The sequence below is a fragment of the Anas acuta genome, chromosome 5 (genome assembly GCF_963932015.1).
Source record: "Anas acuta chromosome 5, bAnaAcu1.1, whole genome shotgun sequence".
Lineage (NCBI taxonomy): Eukaryota > Metazoa > Chordata > Aves > Anseriformes > Anatidae > Anas > Anas acuta.
Genome location: NC_088983.1, coordinates 2,735,433 through 2,758,262, shown reverse-complemented (window position 1 = coordinate 2,758,262; position 22,830 = coordinate 2,735,433). Strand labels below are relative to the sequence as shown.

The 22,830-nt window shown below is 40.0% G+C and overlaps 1 protein-coding gene across 1 annotated transcript in view; it reads left to right on the top strand.

Annotated features, from left to right (window-relative positions):
• The window catches only part of SOS2 (SOS Ras/Rho guanine nucleotide exchange factor 2), a 52,291-nt gene that overhangs the window by 24,131 nt on the left and 5,330 nt on the right, over positions 1-22,830 (top strand). Inside the window, exons 8-19 of the mRNA XM_068682229.1 lie at positions 437-535; positions 6,395-6,522; positions 6,883-7,538; positions 10,727-10,808; positions 11,467-11,589; positions 15,069-15,172; positions 16,391-16,610; positions 17,544-17,663; positions 18,404-18,566; positions 19,296-19,413; positions 19,948-20,120; positions 21,993-22,109. Coding sequence (XP_068538330.1) covers positions 437-535; positions 6,395-6,522; positions 6,883-7,538; positions 10,727-10,808; positions 11,467-11,589; positions 15,069-15,172; positions 16,391-16,610; positions 17,544-17,663; positions 18,404-18,566; positions 19,296-19,413; positions 19,948-20,120; positions 21,993-22,109 — 2,103 coding nt within the window. The remainder of the gene's footprint in view (positions 1-436; positions 536-6,394; positions 6,523-6,882; positions 7,539-10,726; positions 10,809-11,466; positions 11,590-15,068; positions 15,173-16,390; positions 16,611-17,543; positions 17,664-18,403; positions 18,567-19,295; positions 19,414-19,947; positions 20,121-21,992; positions 22,110-22,830) is intronic.

Here is a 22,830-nt window from a genome sequence, read left to right as displayed (position 1 = left end):
TCATCTATCTTATCTATTTGATTTGCTGCTTCTGGCAAAAATGTAAACCGTTCAGCTGGTTCCCTCTTTCAACAGCAAGATTGTGCCAGCATTTGTGGGGGTTCTCAGAGCTATGGGCTTGCTAGTGAGCGTGCATTAAAATCCACCCTAAGCTGCTGATAGAAAAAAAGTGCTTGCATTATCTGCAAAAGGGTGTTCACAGGTTCTCTTGCTTGATGTCAGAGCATTTTTTTTGTCTCTGAATTTTGCAGGGAGTCTCATTAGACAAACGATTTTGCAAAATTCCTTGCTTATAAGCATAGAGTAATGCAGATCGTGATGCCCTGGATCTGTTAGCCCAAGCTAACTTCAGAATCTGACCAGGGTGCTCAGGGCGTTGTCCAGCCCTGTTTTGAGTATGTCACTGTAAGTAATCCTGTTTGTTCTTCCTTTTCAGTCTACTGCTGAAGGGTTTAAAGAAGCTGTGCGATACGTCCTCCCACGACTCATGCTCATCCCAGTCTATCATTGTTTGCACTACTTTGAGTTACTACAGGTAAGTGAAGCCACACTCTTCCTTCCTGCTAAAAACCTTTCTTTATGTGGACAGTCTGAGCTTTTAGATAGGCAATTCGATTTTACTTACTGCTGCTGGAAATCAAAAGTTATGACAAACATTAATTCGACATCAGGGTATGTCTGAAAAGTAAATTCATGTGAAAAATCATCAAAAGCACCTCTTGTTATGAATATTTGAAGTAGTTTTTATATTTTATTCAGCTAAACCTTTATTGAGTGTGAGTTCTAACATAGTTTAAAATGTAATACACACATATTTTAATTCCTTCTTTCCTAGGGTTCTGCATTTTATGACCATTCAGTAAAAGCTAAGCATGATTCAGAAAAGTATTCTCAGTGCCAAGTCACACTACAGTTGTAACTCAGCTGATCTTGGTGGGGCTGGGGTGGTGGAGAGCACTTCTTTTCAGCAAGGAATAATCTGTTCTTAATGTTAACTTATTTGTCTTGAGCCCTAAACTGAAGAGATACTGCAAAAAGTACCGTTTTTCATGGTGTACCACACTTTCTCTATGATAAGGAAGGATGAAAATAAGTGATAATATTTTCTTTCTTTGTATCTTCCATGAAATGGTATTGATGAAATATGGAGGCATTATGGAATTCTGATTTAGCTGATAAAAAATTATCCCTCTAGGATGTATTTTGGGGGTCTTACCATACAAATTGTTTACATTGGCATCCAGTCTGTATGAGCTGTGCTGCCTATTAAGGCATTACTTAAATTACAATAGCCTTGCTTGGTCTGACCACATATCACTTGGGCGTATTTTATTCTGATATGCACTAGCAAGGTAGTTCACATCAGTAGATATTTCCCCTGGGTATAACAGCTAAAAGCCAAAAAGTAACTAAGCGTGGATCTTTTTTGCTTACAAGCAAATGTTTCTGCAGTGAGTTATGAGATCAGAGGCCAGCAGTCAGCAGAAATTTAACATCTGAGATCTATAATAACCATTCTTGAATAAGAAAAAGCACCCTTGCTGTAGAAAATGTAGTGTCTTGAAAAAATACTTAGGTCAGAGCTTTTGGAAGTAGTTGAGGATAATGTAAAAAAGTTTCTGTTTGCCCTATTGTGTTGGGAAAGTTTGTAATACGAATAAGGTTAAGTGAATTATTAACTAAATGGGATATACTCAGATTAAATAGATGGAATATCCTGTGGCTATAGCTGACATTTCGTTAATAGCTTCAGAAATTACTTTTTTTTTTTTTTTTTTTTAAGTTCTCAGTGTAAAAAGCACTGTTACCAGTGTTGTACAGCGCTATGTGTTCTGTGGTCTTCCATTTTATTTCAGGATTTATTTGAATGAAGGAAGAATAGGAAACTTTGCAACCTAGAACATCTGTAATGCAATGTAAAATCTTCTCAAAAGTAAAGGAACTCATACCAGAAAAAATAACAGTTGGCTTAAGACTAGGTTTGTGATTAATAACTAACATGTACTCTTTTTTTTACCCTCCAAAATACTGGTCATTTGACGTAAGCCAGGAACCACACATTGCAATGTATGGATTTACCAGGATCATGTAGAAAGTTTTAAATCCAAGTGACTTCAACAAATTTTAAATCTGCAAGTGTTTCTGTTGATACTCAGCTTAGAAAAAAATTAACAAAGCTTAAAAAAAAACATCCCTGTGTAACTGTCAGAGCTTTTATGCGGATTACTGCAGATCTATTTTGAGAACCTAAAATTTAAATTGCCATAGTTTTAGTATTTGCCTTCGTAAAACTTGTGTTTCTATGAGGAGAGCTTCAAAAAGAAAAGAAACACAAAGCTGAGAACTAAAGGATGACAGCAGAAGTGCAGCGTTGTTCTGCGAGCCTTGCTGTGAACACTTACAGCTTCGTAACTACATCTCCTTTTCAAAATAGTGCAACTTCCCTTTCCGCAAGGGTCAGTTGCATATGATAAGTCTCTGGAACCTCTTAAAATGTTGTTCTTTCATGTTTCAACGACACAATTAGTTCAGTGACCTGTATTATGCTGAAGGTCAGGCTAATGTTTGATCCATTGTGTCTTGAAGCTGGGAATGAGAGTGCCTCGGTATGAAATTAAAGAATGAAATCACGAGCCCCAGCTTTGGGAGAATCTGAGCATTTACCTGATTTTACAAGCTCTGTGGGGTTTGCTTGCTATTCAGGGAAACGACGACACACATGTCTTACCAGACAGTGCTTTGTTTTGAGGGTTTTGTAATTTGTTTTCAAATTTAAGATTAAATGCTTAGCATACGAACATGTTAGTTTTTTCTTCAGTGGCAGGAAAGGGTGGTTACTATTTCTGTTTTAAACTGTTGCACAGAGAAGACAATTCATTTTTGATAGCCTGTCTTAAGTTTGCAATGCTGTAAGAGTTTTCTGTCTCATGGGAGGCTCTGAGTCTGCTCAGATCTCCGGCTAATATCGATGGGATCAGCTTCTAAATGCACGTTCTTCAAATTGCCTCGGGTCTTTGAAGAATAATCTGGAGGTAGTAGAAAAAGTTTTGTTTCTTTAATTGTTTTTACCTTTATTACAAAGTAACAGGATTCTGCATGAAAGGTAATTAGCCAATGGTTTGTTGTTTTTTTTTAGCTAGGGAATTCTGGTAGTGAACATGATGAAATTTGACCTTTATCCAAATAATCATAATTACCGAACCTTTTGTTGTGATCACTTCAGTTGCAGGTTTCAAATCTGAACTTCATGTTGCATTTTGAAGACATCCTAAACCTACAGCAGTGATTCTTAAAAAGCAGAGTGTTTTTAGGGATAGAGAAAGCATTTATTCAACAATATTAGTAAGTTATGAAGTATGGGTGACTGCTTCTCTGATGCCGTTGTATTTGGCTCTAGGAACCTTGGTTGAAAAAGAACTGGCAAAAAATGGAAGCAGAAGAGGAACAGAATACTCATATAGAATATTATCTTGGCTTCAGCAGAGAGAAAAGCTGTTTGCTAACTTTATTTATGAGCAACAGTCTGAAAAAAAAACAAACAACCTAAAAACCCCAAAGCTACTGAATTTGGGAGGTAAATAAAATAATGAATGATTTACAGAAGTGCGGGCCCTGACGTTTGCTCTCCTGCAAAACAGGAAAAATAAATTGGATGAAATTAAAGTTTGAAAAGCTTGAAAATTCTTTCAAGCAGAACAACTTTCCTCTTTGCAAAAGCCTGGACATGCAGCCATTTCATGCGAAATCTGCATCAGAATATGGAAAGGACTTTCCTAGTCCTTTCCATATCGATTTCCTCTGGTTTGTCTGCTCTTGGGCAGCAGCAGCAGAGAGGTCTCTATTCTCCAGAAATACTCCAGGAAATAGCCTTTGAACACCCTGCTGTCACTTCTCCTTAATGACGTTGATTACTTATTCAAATCATGACAGAAGACAAACCTTACCTTGGATTGTTTCGCAACGCGTGATTGTAGTGAAGGTTGAAGGAAGTCACACTAAGGAAATACCTTGAAGAAAAATGACTGGTAGCAATCAAAAAATGTTAGCTCTTGCCAACAGGTAACAAATGCATTCTGACTGTGACATTTTTAATTGATTATCCGAATATTCTGTGTTTCAAATCACTAAGTTTGACACTTGGGAGGACAGACACCTGAATGCTGGCAGTGTAGAGAAGCGCTCAGTGTTTCATCAGTCTTTCAAGCTCCAGTAATGTTTTCATAAACGTCTGTCAATACAAGAGTTCCAGGAAACATTACTCAGTAAATGCAGTGGGAAGGACTCGAGGGGTCACATAATCTATCCAAGTCCTGAACAAGGTGTGAGACAGATGAATCTTTAAAATCCTGAAAATCAGCAGCTCGAGTCTGTGCACAAGTCCAAGATGGCTTGCTTTTATCGACTAGAGAATACAGCCTGCCTTCTCATGTGACTGTCAGGCACAAGATTGCCCCTAATTCATGCATGTGACTCACTATGTAGTTATCAGGCAACCCAAAGTATATGAAATTCTGCCTTTTGATCTTTTCCACTGTTACCTAATTGCTGACACAGACAGAAACCCTGGCCAGTATGTTACAGGATCATCATGACATGATTTCCTTAATGAATACCGTGCTTCATTACTGTTCTCTCTCAGTTTTCTGTATAATAAAAAAATGAATAGTTAATACTCGATTTGTCTGGTATTCTTAAATGTATCTGATATATGCAGGACCCCTTTTTCCCTTTTCCTGTAGATTTACATATTTTCTCTGTCTAGCAAATGTTGCACTTTTTTAATCTGCTGTTTAGTCAGAAAGATGCTCAATATGAACAGGCATTTGGAAAAGCAGATGTTGGTCAAGTGATTACAGAGAATGAGCTTCAGGTAGTCTCCCTGATCTTTAGGAATCTATTTGTTAAGATGTAGAAATGGATTAAATTACTAGACAAGTGGGGTTTTGTTTGTTCGTTACCACCAACAACAAAAGCAAAGTATGCCCTTTAATGTCTGTTAACTGCCAAAGTCTCACTTCGGGAAGGGTATGCAAGAAATTGTGCTCAAGACATGGGAGGAAGAAAAGTATTTTATCAGGCTCAATAGCTTTCCCCACTTTTAGGATATGGCACTTTTCAAGCCATTTTCATGTTGTTTCCATTTCTGTGGCAGATGCAAAGGAAAAAAAAAAAAAGAGGGTTTCCACAAAGATTTAAGTCTTATTTTTTTCCCTTTCCTGTACTGTTCCCCAGCTCATAAACTTCCCAGAAGTTTTTTGCCACGAAACTCTCATTTCTGTGAAAAACAAAAAATTCAGTGATTTAAATTAAAGGAAGAGAGTGGACCAATCTGGTCAAATCCCATTCTCTCAATTACTTTTAGAGGAAGCTACATATCCTTGCTGAGGGAACTTAGTGGGGAAAGGAAAAGAAGGCTTCTGCCATGCTGAGTGATTGTAAGATTTCTCTTGAAGCAAGAAGGTAAAACAGAACTTACCCAGAACTGCCTGGCATAGTGTCTTGATATTGCCCTGCAAATCAGTTTGCCTGAGTTTTCTTTAAAAAAAAATCATACAATTTTGAACATAAAAGGGGTTAAAAAGCAAAATCTCTCTTATTTAGAGCAGTAGTGTTTTAGGTGTGATGACCTTTACCAAAAAGAGGAATTCTGGAAATAGGCTTTTCTCAAACCGTACTGCAGTTGAGTGTATAGAGGTGGTAGGAAAGCTTGTTAAATTGCCAAATAGGAGAAGTTTCTGCCTAGTGGCAAAGACAGATCTGGTCTTCATGCTGATTCTCACTGTGTTTACATTTTGCAATTAGAAGCAAATCTTGAATTTCAGGCTTTATTTGGTATGGTGGAGTTTGCCAGACAGAGTTGCTGTTTCTTCTTGAAATAGATGAATTTGCTGAAGATGACTGAGTTCAGAGCAGTAAGAAGAGAGCGAATCTTGGTCCTTCTGTCTTTTAAACATGCTCTGAAATGTTGAAATTGAATTATTGAAGGAATATTACATGTGGTTACATACAACAGCATTTCACCCTTGACTGCTTCAAACCTCCAAACTGTTTAACAAAATCCTTATCAGTTGCAAAATAGGATCTTGTTGAAAAAATAACAGCAAAAAATGTCTCCGACAGTTAGTACTGGCACTCGGTAAGAAAAGGGTTGTCTTTCTAAACTCCCACCTGTTCTCTGCTTTTGCATACGTACAGACTGTTCCCGAGTGTCTGACAAATGGTTTGTAGTTACACACAGCTAGTTCTGAGTGTGCCACTAGGAATTACTCTTTGATGGGCTTGGAGTCATTGATTTCACTGAGTGCTGTGGAAAACACTGTAAGAATGTTTGTCAGCCTTCCTACCCGTCTGTAATTCAGATAAATCTGAAAGAAAACTGTTTATTATGTTATAGCAACTGCAGGAATGCAGTGAAGATGAAGAGGATCGGGAGTGCCTAAAACAAGCCATTACTGCTCTTCTGAACCTCCAGTGCAGCATGGAGCGCATTTACAGCAAACACTCCCCGAGACGTCGGCCTGGGTAATAATCCACAAAACTACACAGGTTCCCCAAAGTTGAGAGAGAAAGAAATAAATTACGTGGAAGGAATTGTCCTTTTTTTTCTAGTTAGTGTGTGTGTTTCCTGTTCAAGGCGTGTCTATGCCCATTTTCATTGTAAATGGAATAGCAGCCCAAACTTTTAGCATCCATTTCTATCAATAATGTCAATATCTTGCTCTCTCACTTGTCAAAACAGTGCACGTAGTTTATTTGGAACAGTAAACTTGATTAGGGGAAAGAAAGAATGATAAGCAATTAATTTAGGTGGTTTTACTTTGGTCTCTTGGGATGGCAAACATGGAATGTGCCCATCGTGACTTTTTCTTTTATTCGTTCAAGGGAGCCAGTCTGTCGCTTCTATAACCGACAAATAAGAAGCAAACACTTGGCCATCAAGAAAATGAATGAAATCCAGAAAAATATTGATGGCTGGGAAGGCAAAGATATTGGGCAGTGCTGTAACGAATTCATAATGGAAGGCACCTTGACAAAAATAGGAGCCAAACATGAACGCCACATCTTTCTCTTTGATGGTTTAATGATCAGCTGTAAAACTAATCACGGCCAGTCACGGCTGCCCGGTTACAGCAATGCGGAGTATAGACTGAAGGAAAAACTTATCATGAGAAAAATACAGATTATTGATAAAGATGACACATCTGAATATAAACATGCTTTTGAACTGGTGCCTAAAGATGAGAACAGTATACTCTTTGCTGCCAAGTCTGCTGAAGAGAAGAGTAATTGGATGGCTGCTCTGATTTCCCTCCAGTATCGGAGTACTCTGGATAGGATGCTTGATTCAGTGTTACTGCAAGAAGAAAACGAACAGCCCCTGAGGTTGCCCAGCCCAAGCGTGTATCGTTTTGTAGTGGAAGACTCTGAGGAAAACATTGTTTTTGAGGACAACTTGCAAAGCAGGAATGGAATTCCTATCATCAAAGGAGGAACGGTTGTGAAATTAATCGAAAGGTTAACATACCATATGTATGCAGGTACCCTCAACATTTACTATATACGTTTTTTTTTAAGATGGTGCTTGTATGGGTAATTAATTTAGTCCCTTTTTTCTCTTTTTTTTCTTTTCTTTTCTTTCTTTTTTTCCCCACCATATAGTTAAATGTAAAGCGAGGTTTGCAGAAATAACCAGCATCTTATTAAATCAAGTGGCTTTGCTGGCAAAGCTATAAGAAGACTTCAAGCATGCAGGCACCCCCCCCTGCAGTGTGTCAGTGGTCTAATAGGAGCTACCAATACTTTCTGTTAAACCTTTGCTTCATTCTTCTCCCAAGACCATCGTGGCTAAAGCAGCAGTGCTGCGTGCTGTGTGGAGGAGGAGAAACGTCGCTGGTTATTTCTGTTAAGCCTTAGCCTGCCGCTTTCTGAAGTAGAAAAGGAGGCAAATCCCAATCAATTCTTCAGCCTTTCCTGTGAAATGCTGTCTTAAAGCCACGGAAATAAAACTTGTAATTATGTAAAGTACTAACACTGCTGGAAAAGTTTGAGAGAACTTAGGTATGAGTCTTTAGAAACGTGCATGCTGCTGTAACAACTAGAGCTGGATTGTCTTGAGCTGTATATTTGAAAGAAAGAAAGAGAAGATAAGAGTATTTCTCATTGGCCACACACTGAAATTGAGTATGGATGCAGCTACCAGTCACACAAGTAACCCAGAGCTGTGTTTGTGAATCCCACGTCATCCAGTTCAAAGCCATGTGGGTTTTTGTGGCATTTCAGGTTCTCTCTCTCTTTCAGAAAGAACTGGTGCATTTGACTATCAGTTTGATAGTGTAACTTGCGAGGGCTTTATAGCACAAGTACGTGCTGCTTTGGCTTTGGGAATCTTCAGCGAAAGCGTTGTCCTCTTGGGTTTCTGTGTGCTTTTTCCCAGTGTTTGGAGCCAAGACTAACAAACCCTGTCCATCTGCCTCCGCAAGGGCATTTCAATAACTAACAGCATGCGGAGGGACTCCTAGCAGATCCTGATGGTGCTTTATCTTTGTATTTATGTAACAATACGTTTTTAGCTGCTTGGTTTTTAGATGTTTGCATTGGTTTCAGATTGTTTGAAGCAGGTTTGTTCCAGCAGAGGTTGTTTGTAGGACTCCTGTCGTGTGAAAGAACTTGCCAGTTGATACCGGGATACCATGGGAGGCAGCAGATGCAGAGTTGTTAATCTCTTGAATTTAGCTTGTAAGCCACTATTAGAAGCACGTTGCTTGTATTTTCCATTGTGTCGAGAATGTTTATTTATAAAAATAATCTAAAAAATAATATCAAGGCACCTACACAGGTCAGAAAGCAGAGTAGCAGTCCCCATTCTAAGAGAATTGCAGATCTTGTCTGCAGAGCAGAGAACCTGCCCACCTGTTCAGTGGTAAGAGGATGATTTTTCTTTTAAAAGTGCCATAAATAATACTGGCGAGTGACTACAGATGTGACAGAGAGGCAGAACAGGCCAGTCCAGGACTATGGTGCAAACTCAGCAGCCCAGAATGAGAGCACCATTACTTCAACCTTCAAGCACATTCCCAAGCAGGCTCCCTTAAAAACGCTGAGCCTTTGAAGGGAATTTAAGCCTGCTTAAAAGAAGTGTCTCTCTTAATCTTCTGGGTGCCTCTTAGAAGAAATTAACTGACTGCATGTTGATGACTGCTAGCGTAAGTTCCCTGACAGATTCAAGATGATTTACAGCACAGTAAGTAAAAAGAAACCCCCAACAAGCCCAAATCCGTGCTTTTAGTGAACATCTGCACGAGCATTTCTCTGGGCCTGGTTTTCCTGTATTTCACCATTCATGTGCTCCCAAGCAGCTCAGGCAGCTGCTGCGGCCACAGGCTAGCAGCTTGCAGCCACTGGTAGCCGCCTGGGGGGTCTGCTGCAGGCATGGAAGGATTAGGGCCAGATGATGACCCGCTGAGGCTCACACCAAAGTGATCCGTCTGTCAGCCTGCTTATTCGCAATCTAGGAATCTCCCCAAGAGTGGAATTGAAAGAAATTAAAGGAAAACGTTGGGACTCTGTGTAATTACGCATTTAATTCGTGTTTTGTTGTGGGTTGCTGTTTTTTTTCAAGCAGGCATGTCCGTAGATTTTTATTCCCTCGTGTCTGCGTGCTGTGCCGCCTTCCTCGGATGGTGTTCTAGGGATGAATCAAGATCGTCTGTTCAGGGGGCTGTAATTTTGTGCCCAGGCTTCAAATGAGGCATGAAACCTTGGAGCAAGAGGAGAAATGTTTGTGTTTGCAGCACGTGGGTGCTGTATTAGAGGGCTGGGTTCTCTCCTTGACTCTGTTTTGTGGTGCTGGTCAGCTTGATGGAGCTTTTTAGCAGATGGCCACTGAATTCATAATCCAGCTTGGTGCAGAGGGGTTCGACTGATGGGAGTGCTCTTGCAGCATGGAAAACTATGTTAGGGGTGTGAAATAAAGGGCACTTAATACCTCTGATAAACAAGATCATAACAGATGTATGCTTCTAAGCTAGCAGCGGGCCAAAGCAAACACGTGTTGGCCTCAGCCGAAATGCCAGGGCAGGCAGATTGACACCGGGCTGAGAATTGTCCTGGCTTGCAGACAGCCTGGTGGTAACACACCTCCTGCAGCAGCGAGAAGGCAGGAGGCAGGTGTGGTGGCTTCTGGAGATGCACGGGCTGGAAGTGCTGCAGGTATTTGCTTTGTAAGGCCTCTGCTGCCCGTGCTGCTTTCCCTGCCGGCTGCTCAGCCCACAGCAGTTGTGTGCTGCAGCGGCGTGGCCGGGGGAGGCGTGCAGGCTCTGCTGGGGAGATTTTTGTAAGCACAGGTAAGACAAATGTTTCGTCGGGGTGGTATAGGTATTTTTAATGTCATGATAGCGGACAGCCGAGTTCTACGTTGTTTTCCTTGTCTTTCTGAGGGCGTTGAATGGCTGCCTGGGCAGTGAGTGTAAGCCATTCTGCATGCCAAGACTGAGACAGTTTTTGAGAGAATGTGCAGCTGAATTGTATCAGGGAAATTGTATCAGAGGGCTAAATGAAAATTTCACAAGCAGTATCAGTTCGGGTATTTTCTAAAGGGCTTGACTTACAATTTCCGCGTATTTTCTGCACTTTAAACTCTTCCTGTGTGGACATATGTTTTTTTTTCCTGATATTTTGAGACAAGATTTAAAAAAACTTTCATCGTTTTCTTACTCTGTCTTTACAGATCCAAATTTTGTACGTACTTTCCTTACCACATATCGCTCCTTTTGCAAGCCCCAGGAACTGCTGAGCTTACTGATTGAAAGGTACGCTGTGGTTATCCTTTCTGAAAAAGGCTTTATGTTCATTTACCTGCTCCTTTTCTGCTCGTGTTCTCAGTGCTGTATGGAATACATTTGGCAAACAGGAAAAACAGTGAAGTTCATAAAACAGAAACTTCTTAACAGGGCTACAGCAATGACAGTTTTCAATGCAAGCTTCCTTTTTTCCTGTTTGTTAAAGTAGCACCTGAATTCCTTATCAGCTAGAGAAGTTGGTGTGCCTCACCTGTGGGGTGGTGGTGGTTTGGACTGCTTACATGTTGGAGTATCCTGAAGTGTTCTAAGCAGTTTGTTTGAAAGGCACAGACTCGTACAGTAAACAACATGTTAATGCTGTGTGATAAAGCTGCTCTTAAGCTCTCTTCTAATCTTCACTTAATCAGGCTAGCAGGTAGTTCAAAACCTTATATCCTAGTCTAGACATCTTGTGATGACCAAAAAACTAGGGAATTATCAGTGAGAGCTGGGTGTGTTGGCAGCACATAGCCAGGGGAAGAGGGAATTCCAGGCAGACTGGATGCCAGATGAGTGCCTGAGTTTCACTGCACTGAATTTCTTTAAATAAAATTGCTCTTCATGTCCTACATAAAGGGTTTGGCTTTTATCTTAATTGCCATCAGTTTTCTGGTGCTTGTGTTCGTAGGTTTGAAATCCCCGAGCCGGAGCCTACTGAAGCAGACAGGCTGGCAATCGAGAAAGGAGAGCAGCCCATCAGCGCAGACCTGAAGCGATTTCGCAAGGAATACGTCCAGCCAGTGCAACTCAGGTTTCTTTGCTTTTAAATTTGTTCTCTTAAAGCCAGATTTTAGTTCAGCGATTACGTTGCATGCCTGGAGACGGTAATCTCTTTAGGAGACTGCTGTGCTGTCAAGTAGGGACTTATCATTGTCTGCAACCAGACTAATATCCCAAGCCATGTTCTGATTAGTCATACTGACTTCTGTTGCTGTTGTTGCAACTGTACTTTGGGTCTCTGCTGCTCACAGCTGTGATCTCCGCCACCCACAAGAACGCTGCATGGCTGCTATGGAAAGCGGGTGTGGGTGAGAGATGTACAACTCAAAGTGTTTCTGACGGCGTTTTGAATGGGTTCCTTGTTAACAGGCCCTGTGAAGATAGTTTCTCTGTTTCCATTTTTTCAGTCCTGCTGGTATTTTACTCCCTTTCCCAGCCTATTGATGGATTTGCACACAGGGAGACTCTTGTCTGTACTGCACTTTGCAATGGGCTACAGTGAATCTTCAAGGTCTTGCTGACCTAGCTAATTTGGGGAACAATTAAGCATTTCTAGCATGAATGAGGCTTGTTGTTTCCCTGATAGGGAATCAAGTCAGGAGGAGACAGAGCTCACAGCCAGTGTTTGTTAGAACAACCTTTATTCATTAAACTTGCTATGAGTAGTATCAAGCTGTTACTATTTATGGCAAGTAACCATAGGCACAGTACCCTCCTTTTTTTTTTCCTCACCACACAATCATATTTCATAGTTACCTGTTCAGAGCAGCAGCAATTAACTGTTAACTAGAGAATCATCCTGACGTGCCAGGACCTTCAGTATAGGTTTTTGGAAGGTCACTGAGGGCGTACCTCTTTCATCACATACTTGTGTACAAATATATACATTTAAAAAAATAATCAAGATCCAAACTAAACACCCAAGCATGTGTGTACACAATCCTGTAGCTCTCGTCGATATATAGGAGCCGCCACTTTCTTGGATGTGGTCCAAGTTACACAGCCCCAGAGTAACCTTGATACTTCTGTGCGCTCCCGTCCTTGTGCAGCTTTCTCAGGTTCTTGGTGTTCTGAGTTTATCAGTTCCCGTGGCTTCAGCAGGGCTGCTGGTCTCCAGAGCTATCAGTTCGTGGGAGATCTTCACGCGCTACTTCTCAGCATCATTTTTTCCTGGTTTCAGCTTGCTGTTTTCTGGTTAGTGTTTCTGCAGACATCCCCATAAACGCCTATAGAGCCCCCTCCAAAGAAACTTGCACAGAATGGGCTTTTGTGACATAACTGGCTCACGAGTTTAAATATAGCTGTATCGCTTTTCTTGCTATTTTTATATCCTCCTCTTCTAGCTAGGCTTGAAGCTGCTTGGAGACCTCCTCACAGTGCCCATCTGCATGGTACAAATGCATCTTCGTGCCACACTGCTGATGCCATAGCTGAGCAGGACAGGGGCTTATCAATGAAACAGAACCCGTAAAACAGTTGAAGGCAGCAAGTAACCATGATTCTGGCTATTAATTTCCAAAATCAGTGCAGCACCATTGCTTTCACATGATACGTTTGAGCTGTTTGAAACCTGTGCCTAGTTCCAAAGTTTCCAGGGTGTTTGGTTTTGGTTTCTGGTTTCTTTCTTTGAGAGATTAGGATACCTCTTGTCATGAGAGGTACCCTTAATGTCTAATTCATGCTGTGGTTGGTGAGCTGAGCGCCCGTATCAGTGCCTCCTTGATGAGAGATGCGGTTCAGAGCTGCTATTTAACACACACACTTCTGTGGCTTATAGTTAATCTTAGAATCGAGGAGCTACTACAGGTTTCTGGTGGCTTGAAACTGTTAGCTGTCCTACAGTTCAAAAGAAGGGTCTGAATTTGATCTTTTATGCTGATGTGCCCAGCACTTCGTACATCCCAGTTTTGTACCAGTATTGAGCTCTACTTCAGAGAGATCTGAGATTTGGGAATAAGCTGGGGAACATGAAGATGCCCAGTCCTTCCCCGTCTTCAGCACTTGTTCCACATGCTGTAGACATGCTGTGCAGTGCACAGAAACAGTCAGGTCTTTGACTTGACTAAACGCAGGTGAGGTTATGAGAAAGAGGAGGTGCCCAGCTGCAAGTGCAGTCAGCAGAACCAGGTAGTCTTTCTTGCTTTTTCGGTACTCCTACCACGATATCTCAAAGGCAAAGACTGATTAGATAAGATCCTCTATTACTGTTATTGGGAACTCGTTTCAAAACATCACTCCTTTGATGGTTAGGAGTCATTAATTTCTAGCCCGAAGGGTCTGAGTAGCCATTCTTCCATGGGATAAACTTTCTTCTTTAACTTGAATAGCTCTCCTCTTCCCAGTGTTTCTCCTCCATGTGTTCATGTTGAGCGTCCTTAGCTTGACTCAGCTAGACCAGCCGACTGCTCCAGTACTTTGATTCACACCAGACTGGCAAATTAAAATCAATTATCTGCCCTGGCCCTCTCAGACATTCTTCCCCCCAGTCTACAGGGCTGAACCACTGCAAACAGTAGCCTGGTGCTGAAAGGAGGACCACAATTAGCGCTGCTTTACCTTAATATCCTGAGCTGCAAAAAGTTAAGCAGCACTCTGCTGAGCCACTTCTGCAAAGGCAATGGGGAAGAAATAACCAAATCTCACTGCAACCATCTCCTCTGTGGGCTCTCCATTAACCCCACCATCCTTATCCCAGCTTTTGGGCTGGTACAGGGAAAATCAGTTGTGCTGGTTGATGGAGGAGGTATCAGCTCACCATTCAGGTAAGGTGATGTGGTGCACCCCAATAAATCAGAGGTTTGAGTTATGAGTTCAACCTGTTTACACGAAGAAGAGAGAACAATTTTTTTTATTCTGATACATCTGAAGAGAGTGGAAGGCTGAAGAGCAGTTGTGGTTTAGTTCTTAAAGGCTTGTTTATTAGCGGTCTGTTTAAGAAAGTAGAGAAAAGTCAAGAGAAAGTTGAGTGTTATCCTTAAAGCGCTGGATCTTGTAGTGCTGTTAGTGTAAATAAAAAGATGAAAAATTAGGCCAGCACAGCTACAAAAACTTCTAAGATTGAATTTTACGCATAGGAAAGAAACAGTTAAAAATTTGTTTCCAATCAAATGGTCAATTCTAATTATTTTTGTTTGTTTAAAAATTGAACCAATAAATTATATTCATGATACTTGTTTTATCTGTTGTTGATGAATTTTTTCCTCTTCTGAAAATACCTCAACACTGCCATTCTTTATTTATTTGTTTGTTTTTAAAACTTATATACATGCTAAGTCTGGAAAATTAGGTTTAAAATACCTGGGGACTTCTGTGTTCATCGATGCATGCTTCGTCTTTGCTCTGCCCCTGTGTCCATCTGCATTTTGATAGTCTTCAGTTACATGAATCTGTAACTCAGCTTTTATATACCTGTGTTTTGTTTAGTGTTTACATAGGATGAGCTTGGAAGTCCTAGAAAAAAACAACACACACACACAAAATATAATTATTTTTTTCTCTCTTCTTCCTCAGAATATTAAATGTTTTTCGCCACTGGGTAGAGCACCATTTTTACGATTTTGAAAGAGATCTGGAGTTGCTAGAGAGATTGGAGACGTTTATTTCAAGTGTGAGAGGTATGGTAATCGGTAGTCCTCTGTTCTTCCCCATTTTGATACAGCCTGCTGTTCTAATGCTCAGGGGTTTTAGGCATGAAAATATCTTCACACATGAGTAATTTTAATGCCTTTAATGGAGCTGTTATTTAACTCTCCTTTATATGAGCAATATTTGGCCTGAATCATACGTAAATAGCTACCAAAAAATGATTTCACGCATTGTGGTATTGTTTAACTTCAATGTATTTACTTTTGGGTAGTAGAGTTCATCCTTGCCTGACTCTGTAACAGACTTGTGAGAATTCAGAATTCTCTCACCTCCCTTCTTTGCTTTGTATTTGTAGAGAATTCCTTCCCTGTTGGTTAATGAGTTTTTCCATATTCTTTTCCCATTAATTTAAAATTCTAGCTGAAAATCATTATCCTTTTAAGAAAGGACACTTGTTCCATTTGGTATCACTTCCTCTGGAGTAATCCTTTACAAACTAGCAGATTTTTTGGGCAGCCTAGATGGAGGGCCAGCGGTGTTGGCATGGCAGTTTTGTCCTGGCAATTTTTTTGCATCATTGTCCTGGCAATGCTAGACTTTACTTTTCAGATTGTCAGACCATATGTGGGGCAATACCACGCTGAGACAAATTTGAGACCCATAGTTTATCTTTTGCAGAGGTTTCTACTGCTGATCAGAGAGAAAAAATTCAATTTTGGGGGTTAGTCTCATAAAAGTTATTTGTCTTGAAGTGCTGAAAGTACTTCTTGTCTTGTCCATGATGTTGTGTACTGTAAATGTCACTGATGGTGTAAGCGTATTTTTTTTAATCTTTTCATTATGCTGTGCACTAGTACAGCATATTGCAAAGTTCTCACTTTAAGCTTGTTTACTTTTTTTCAGTTATTTTCCTTTTAGTAGGTGAAGCTAGCAGTCAAAAAGATGGTTGCAGTTTAGGGGAAACAGTAAAATGCAGTGTGTGCGTGGTCACTTGTCTCCCACTAAACATGTCAGTGGATGCATTTAAATGCAACTGGACACCAAAAAATTTGTTGGTGTGTATTTGCAAACTGACACAAGTGCAAGAACCCATGAGACAAAAATAAATAACGAACTGCAAACCTAATTAATTTCCCTGCAGAAATGCAGTATTTTGAGTGCATGTGCGTATTTTGTTGGTTTCATTAAACTATCAAAAATAAGTTAAGATGACATTAAAAACGTTTTTTATGGGTTATGTTTTGTAGGAAAATCCATGAAGAAGTGGGTGGAATCAATTGCTAAAATCATCAAAAGAAAGAAAGCTCAAGCAAATGGGATCAGTCACAACATCACCTTTGAGAGCCCGCCTCCCCCCATCGAGTGGCACATCTGGCGCGTTGGGCACAGCGAGACCCTGGACCTGATGACTCTGCACCCCATAGAAATTGCTAGGCAGCTGACGCTTCTGGAGTCTGACCTGTACAGGTAGAGGTCTCTTAGTTCTATCTGAGCAAGGAAGTTCATAGAATCAGTCAAAAGTACGTCCCCTGGTTTTACAGGGTTTATGGAAGTAGGTTTTCTGTTTGGTACTGAAATATACAAGAGAAAAGGTGTTTTTACATCTCTATATGAGATTTCTGATAACATAACTGAATAAATACAGTAGTTGAGGAAACTAAAGTATTATGAGTAGGTAATATCAATTTATAGTCTACTTGTTAAAAGCAAACTTCGTTACATTAATAAAAAACTTTTATTGTGTCATAAAAAACACATGATTGTCTCTCCCCCTTTGCTTAATAGATGCATAGCAAAGTCCTAGGCGTTACACAACTTACAGGACTGGTACATCGGGGTCCTCTAATCTAGTTCTGAAGAGTTTTTCAGTCTGGTATCATAAATGCTCTGCTGTTTCTGTGCTTTGTTGTTACTGATCATAAATAAAGCTAGCCTCGATGTGAGAGCTGAGTTTTGCCAGGTAGAAGTTCTTTAAGATCTTACGGAACAAAAAGGTGAAGCATCCTTTAATGCTTCAGTGATAACAGGTTTTCAATGGAAATAGGTCACTTTTCCAGCAGGTTGCTCCAAGTACTATAGCTTCCTATTAAAAAAAAAGATTTTAATTGCCTTTAAGATTCTTTCTTCTGCCTTCAGGAGATTAAACTTAACTCCTTTGTAATTTTCTTATGTGGAAATGCTTATTCAAAAATACCAATTTCAGTTAAGATAAAAATGGATTTTCTTCTATCCGCAAGTACTCATCGAAAAGTTATTTTAAGTAACTGTTTTTCTTATACTGGGTTGTATTTGTGAAATACCAAGTCGTGATTAAGGGAAGAAATAATCTTTTAATGCAAACACAGAACACAATTATTATTTGTATTGAACAATCCTGTTCATCTTGCTTTATCATAACAGGGCAGTACAGCCTTCTGAACTCGTCGGTAGCGTGTGGACTAAAGAAGATAAGGAAATTAACTCCCCAAATCTGTTAAAAATGATTCGTCACACTACAAATCTTACTCTTTGGTTTGAAAAGTAAGTAAAGTGATGGTGATTTTAGTATAGTGGCATTAACTCCTTCTGAAATTGAGAAGCGTTTTTGTCTTACTTGAATTCTGTTGCCTTGAATCTTGACATAGTAGTAGAGTATTGCAGTAATTTCAGGTTTTATTTCTAAGTCCATGCCATGCCAATCATGTGTTTCCTCCATGTAAAAAAATTAAATAGATTTTTTTCCAGTACTGTCCACATGGTCAACACGTGCCCTACTTTTATTTCTACAGTACATCAGAGGGCACTGAAGGCAATGCAGGACACTTTTCTGCATCTCTTCTGAAAATGCTCTTGTATCTATCCCCTTAGCTTAGTCTCTCTCCCTTCTCATGACGCATCACTAGGGACTTCTGAAGACATGGCCATGCTGCAGTCAAAAGGGTGTAGCAATTCGTATGCGTATACCTAACCTCATGAGCTTAAAATGCCATCATCGATACTGCAGCATGAGAGGGTCACCCTGCTTACCCTGGCTTGTGCTTGGGTCTTGCTTTATTTTAGAGTATGTGCCAAAATCATCTTGTTATTCCAACCTAAACATATATAAAATGTGATTACATAAACTTGTACTTGAGATTTTTGACAGTGCACCGAAATGTGCCTGCTAGACACACTATACAGTTTTCACTTGGACATTTTGCTAGCCACTGAATTAATTTGCTAGCTTGCTGAGATTTCAGGTTCTGTTTATCAGTACTTCTCAAGTTACGTCTTTTGATTAGGTGCATAGTGGAAACCGAGAACTTCGAAGAGCGAGTGGCTGTGCTGAGCAGGATTATAGAAATCCTGCAAGTTTTTCAAGATCTGAATAATTTCAATGGTGTTCTGGAGATAGTCAGTGCAATGAACTCCGTGTCAGTGTACAGATTAGATCACACGTTTGAGGTAAGCTCTGGGCATTGCTCTTGAGAAAAAAAATAAACAGAATCCAGAAATGTATCAGACAAACTTCATAAGTGAAATCCATAATGTACTTGCTTTCTTAGAAGAAAACAAGTTAATTATGAGACAGAGTTACTTTAAAAGTTACAAGACAACATGAGATGGACTGGTTGTCTCAAAGGATTTGTAACAGGAAGTGGAGCTTTTCAGCAGATGTTTTCTCACTTGTATTCAGCTCAAAAAGGGGAAACAGCATGGACATTTGATTGTTAACTTGTCTGAAACGACCCCATTGCTTCAGTCCAGAGTTTTATGTGTGTGAAAGGGGAGGGTCCCAGGGCAGAGAACCCCAGACTGGAACACTTGAACAGCAGAATTTCCTACCTACACAAGTACCAGGGGGATAGAGGGGATAGCTAAAGCTCAGATTTCAGTTGTTCAGCAGCACTTCTTTTGAATGAGAGTCTCTGACAATTCACATTGTTAAGAGACAAAAACAAATGGTTGCTGACTGCTTTAGGTGGACACTAGGAAGAGAGCCTAGGAAGAGTTACTGAACTGATGATGCTGTAGTCAAGAGCCAAACCATTTACAGAAGAGTTTCTTTCAAATATTAATTTGAGTTGCTAAGTTTTGGTAAGAAACCGAGGTAATTACCTTGTATTTTCTAACCGTGCTGTTGAGATCTGCATAGCTTTTATTTTCTTTTTTTTTTCCTCTTTGACGACTTAGGCACTACAGGAAAGAAAAAAAAGAGTTTTGGATGAAGCAGTAGAACTAAGTCAAGATCACTTTAAAAAATACCTAGCTAAGCTCAAGTCAATCAATCCACCCTGTGTGCCTTTCTTTGGTAAGTAACACCAGAATAGGCTAATATCGTGTGTGATGTCTTTCTTAAATTGGGTTTGATGCAGATGTGTTAATCTTGATTATAGTAATGGGTGGTGTTCTGCTCTAAAAAATATTTATTTGTTACTTTTAACTTCCTAGGTTTGTAATGATTTTAGACTTAGTGTCTTCTACATAAAATTTATTTTTCTAATTTAGTAATGCAGATTACTGGTATTATTGGTATGAGTATTACCCCACTTCATTTTACTCTGCTTCTGCATTGGTGAGCTGATTGTGGCAATGACCTGAAGATGTTTTTCTGAATTCAGATCTCATGTTAAGGAGTTGAAACATCTTATTTCAATAATACATTGTTCCTTTGTAAAATGCAAACTTAATTCATTTTTACCAGTTAGTAAACTGTTGGAGTGTTAAAGGGAATGGTCTACTTGTATTTGGACTTTTTTTTTTTTTTTATCATTCATTCATTATAAAGAATGAAATTAGATCTTGGAAATAAAATGAACTTTCAAATCCATTTCTTTTCTATCAGGAATATACCTAACAAATATTTTGAAGACAGAAGAAGGGAATCCTGACTTCCTTAAAAGACAAGGGAAAGAATTAATTAATTTCAGCAAAAGGAGAAAAGTGGCTGAAATCACAGGAGAAATCCAGCAGTATCAAAATCAGCCTTACTGCTTACGGATAGAGCCAGAAATTCGGGTAATCAAAAACTAAATATCTCCTTTGGGGGTAAGAGAAGGAAAAGAATGCACACAACCAAAAATGGTCAGTCGTTCTGCCAGCACTAGACCTAATCTTGTGTGATCAGTGACCATCAGAAGAGGGAGGAAATGGTGGCTGGTCTGTGGCAGCAGACAACAAAAATGTTGCAGCAACGGGCCAGCCAGAGCCAGGTATCTGCTTTCTTGGGTTCCGTGTTCTGGGTCTTGTTCATCCCGTTGCTGGTCTGCGGCCTGGTATTGGTAAGATTTTCTAGCAGCAGAACAGTGCATGAGACGCACTGACTGAGCAGCAGAACTTTGGAAGAAAAATCAGTTTCTTCTGGCCTAAAGCGCTGGGTGTAGCTTCCACTATTCCAGGTTGCCCAGGGCCTCATCCAGCCTGGCCGTGGACACCTCCATGGGGCATCCACAGCTTCTCTGGGCAGCCTGTTCCAGTGCCTCACAGCCCTCCGTAGAGGTGCTCCAGCCCTCTGAGCATCTTCATGGCCCTCCTCTGGACCCTCTCCAACATCCCCACATAATTCTAGTGCTGGGTGCCCAGCCCTGGACACAGGGCTCCAGGTGGGGCCTCACAAGGGCAGGGCAGAGGGGCACAATCCCCTCCCTGCCCTGCAGCCCACCCCTCTGGTGATGCAGCCCAGGACTCAGTTCCCTTCTGGGCTGCAAGCAGGCAGTGACCCTACTGACCCAGCCTCCTGACGCTGCTGTGTTACATAAATGGGGCATGTGGAGGTGTCAGCCAGCATGAGCTTGAGAAGTGAGAAAGCCTCAAGAGGTTACTCAGAAAAACACCCAGTGCATCCCAGATCATTTAAAGTAAATTAAAAGAAAATGATGGAACCTGAGCCAGGTAAAGGCAAGTGTTTGTGTAGAGGGGTAATAATGATTGAAAAGAATAGTTTGAAGTACCCAGACATCTTCCTGAGTGCACAGCTAATTGTAACCTTTCCAGAAAACAGCTCTGTGCATAGCTCTCAGCTTGTGAACAGCAGCAGTCAGGAAGCAACAAAGAACTTGGTTACATAAAGAATTAAATGGGCAATAATGCTGTTGTTTAAAATGTTATTTGCATTGTGTGTTTAATTGCTGTGGACATTTCTGGGAAGGGTTTTGAAGATTTACAGTATTCTCAAGCCAAGAAGTGAAATAAATTCAAGGGATGGCAGGGTTTGTGCTTTAAAAATGAAAAGAGCAAGTAGAAAATGTTGTAATTCATCACCCAGAGGCTCCAGCTGCACCAGGGAGCTTCGCTCTGTGCCATGCCCTTGGTGCCAGTCCTGCCTTACCATGCCTTACCTCCTGTCCTCGTGCCATATCACCAGATTCTGTCCCTGCCTCTGACCTTCCTGCTTTTGTCCTCTGTCCCTTCCTGTCCTTTGTAGTTAACTGATGACATCCAAAATTCCCCTAAAAATGGCACTGGCATAATAACACTGCTTTCACTACCACATGATCTGATTCGGCTCCTTCCCAGATCTGTGCTGTTACCTGAAGGGAAGTGTCCAGGGCACGGTTGTATGGCCTGGAACACTGCCAGGCTGTAAATGATCAAGTAGTTAAAAGAAATACTGGCAAAGTTTACAGAAAACTTCATTTTACACATCTGGGTATTTGAAATAAGGTCATTTATTTCAGGAAACTTACCAGGATCTTTGATTATTTCTTGTATAGTATTTTTTTTATTTATTTATTTTTATCAGGGAGCACTCTACCATCTCTTTTTCCTGTCAAAAAGTTACAGAATAGTGAAGAGCTAGATTTTTCATTCAAATTCTTGCTCTATGCATGTGTTTTTTTATTGTTGTTTGATTGTCTGTTTTTTAATGTTATTGATGCTTGTTTCATTTAGAAGTTCTTTGAAAATCTCAATCCTATGGGGAAGATACCAGAAAAGGAGTTTACAGATTACCTGTTCAACAAGTCATTAGAAATTGAACCTCGAAACTGCAAGCAACCACCTAGATTTGTAAGTCTTGGCCTGTAAATTACATAGATGAAATCCACTAGCTGCCAGGAAAAAGAATACTTTGTTAACTCAGTAAGCCATGTACATTTTCTCTGGAATTCTGTCTCATGAGATTAATTTCCAGCAAAATGTGACTTAAAAATATTTTTATTTCAGGGGTTTGTTGTTACTGAAATATACTGCCTTTAGCTTATTTTGGAATGAATTCTTCTTTTCCCCCAAACCTAAAATATTACAGTTTACATTTGGGTTTCTTACTTTATAGTCATTTGGTAGAATATGCAATAACATTTCATAGCATCAAAAGTTGTTATAAAATATTAATATTAAGAAACTGGTTTTATAGATGTTATATTTTCTTTAATAAACTTAATTTCTATTATTTATTTGTCTAAGTATTTTGTATTACTGCAAAAAATCGAAGTGCAGCATAGAATTGACAAGGTACAACCTTCTTGCAGAGTAAAATATGATTTGAAGGTGTAGCTGTGTTTTAAAAAAAAAAGAAAAGCTTCTGGGACCTAGAGTTCTTTTTTTAAGCAGAGAAATACAGCTCACAAGAACACTCGATTTCTACATGTTGTAATTGTGCATTTGAGTAGCTGGAGATTTATCTAATTTTTAAGAGCCATCAATCATTTTAGCAATCTCCTTTTAGAGGAATGACTAAGATGATATTGCAACTATGGCAAGAAACTGGCAGAAATTACTGTTGCAAAAA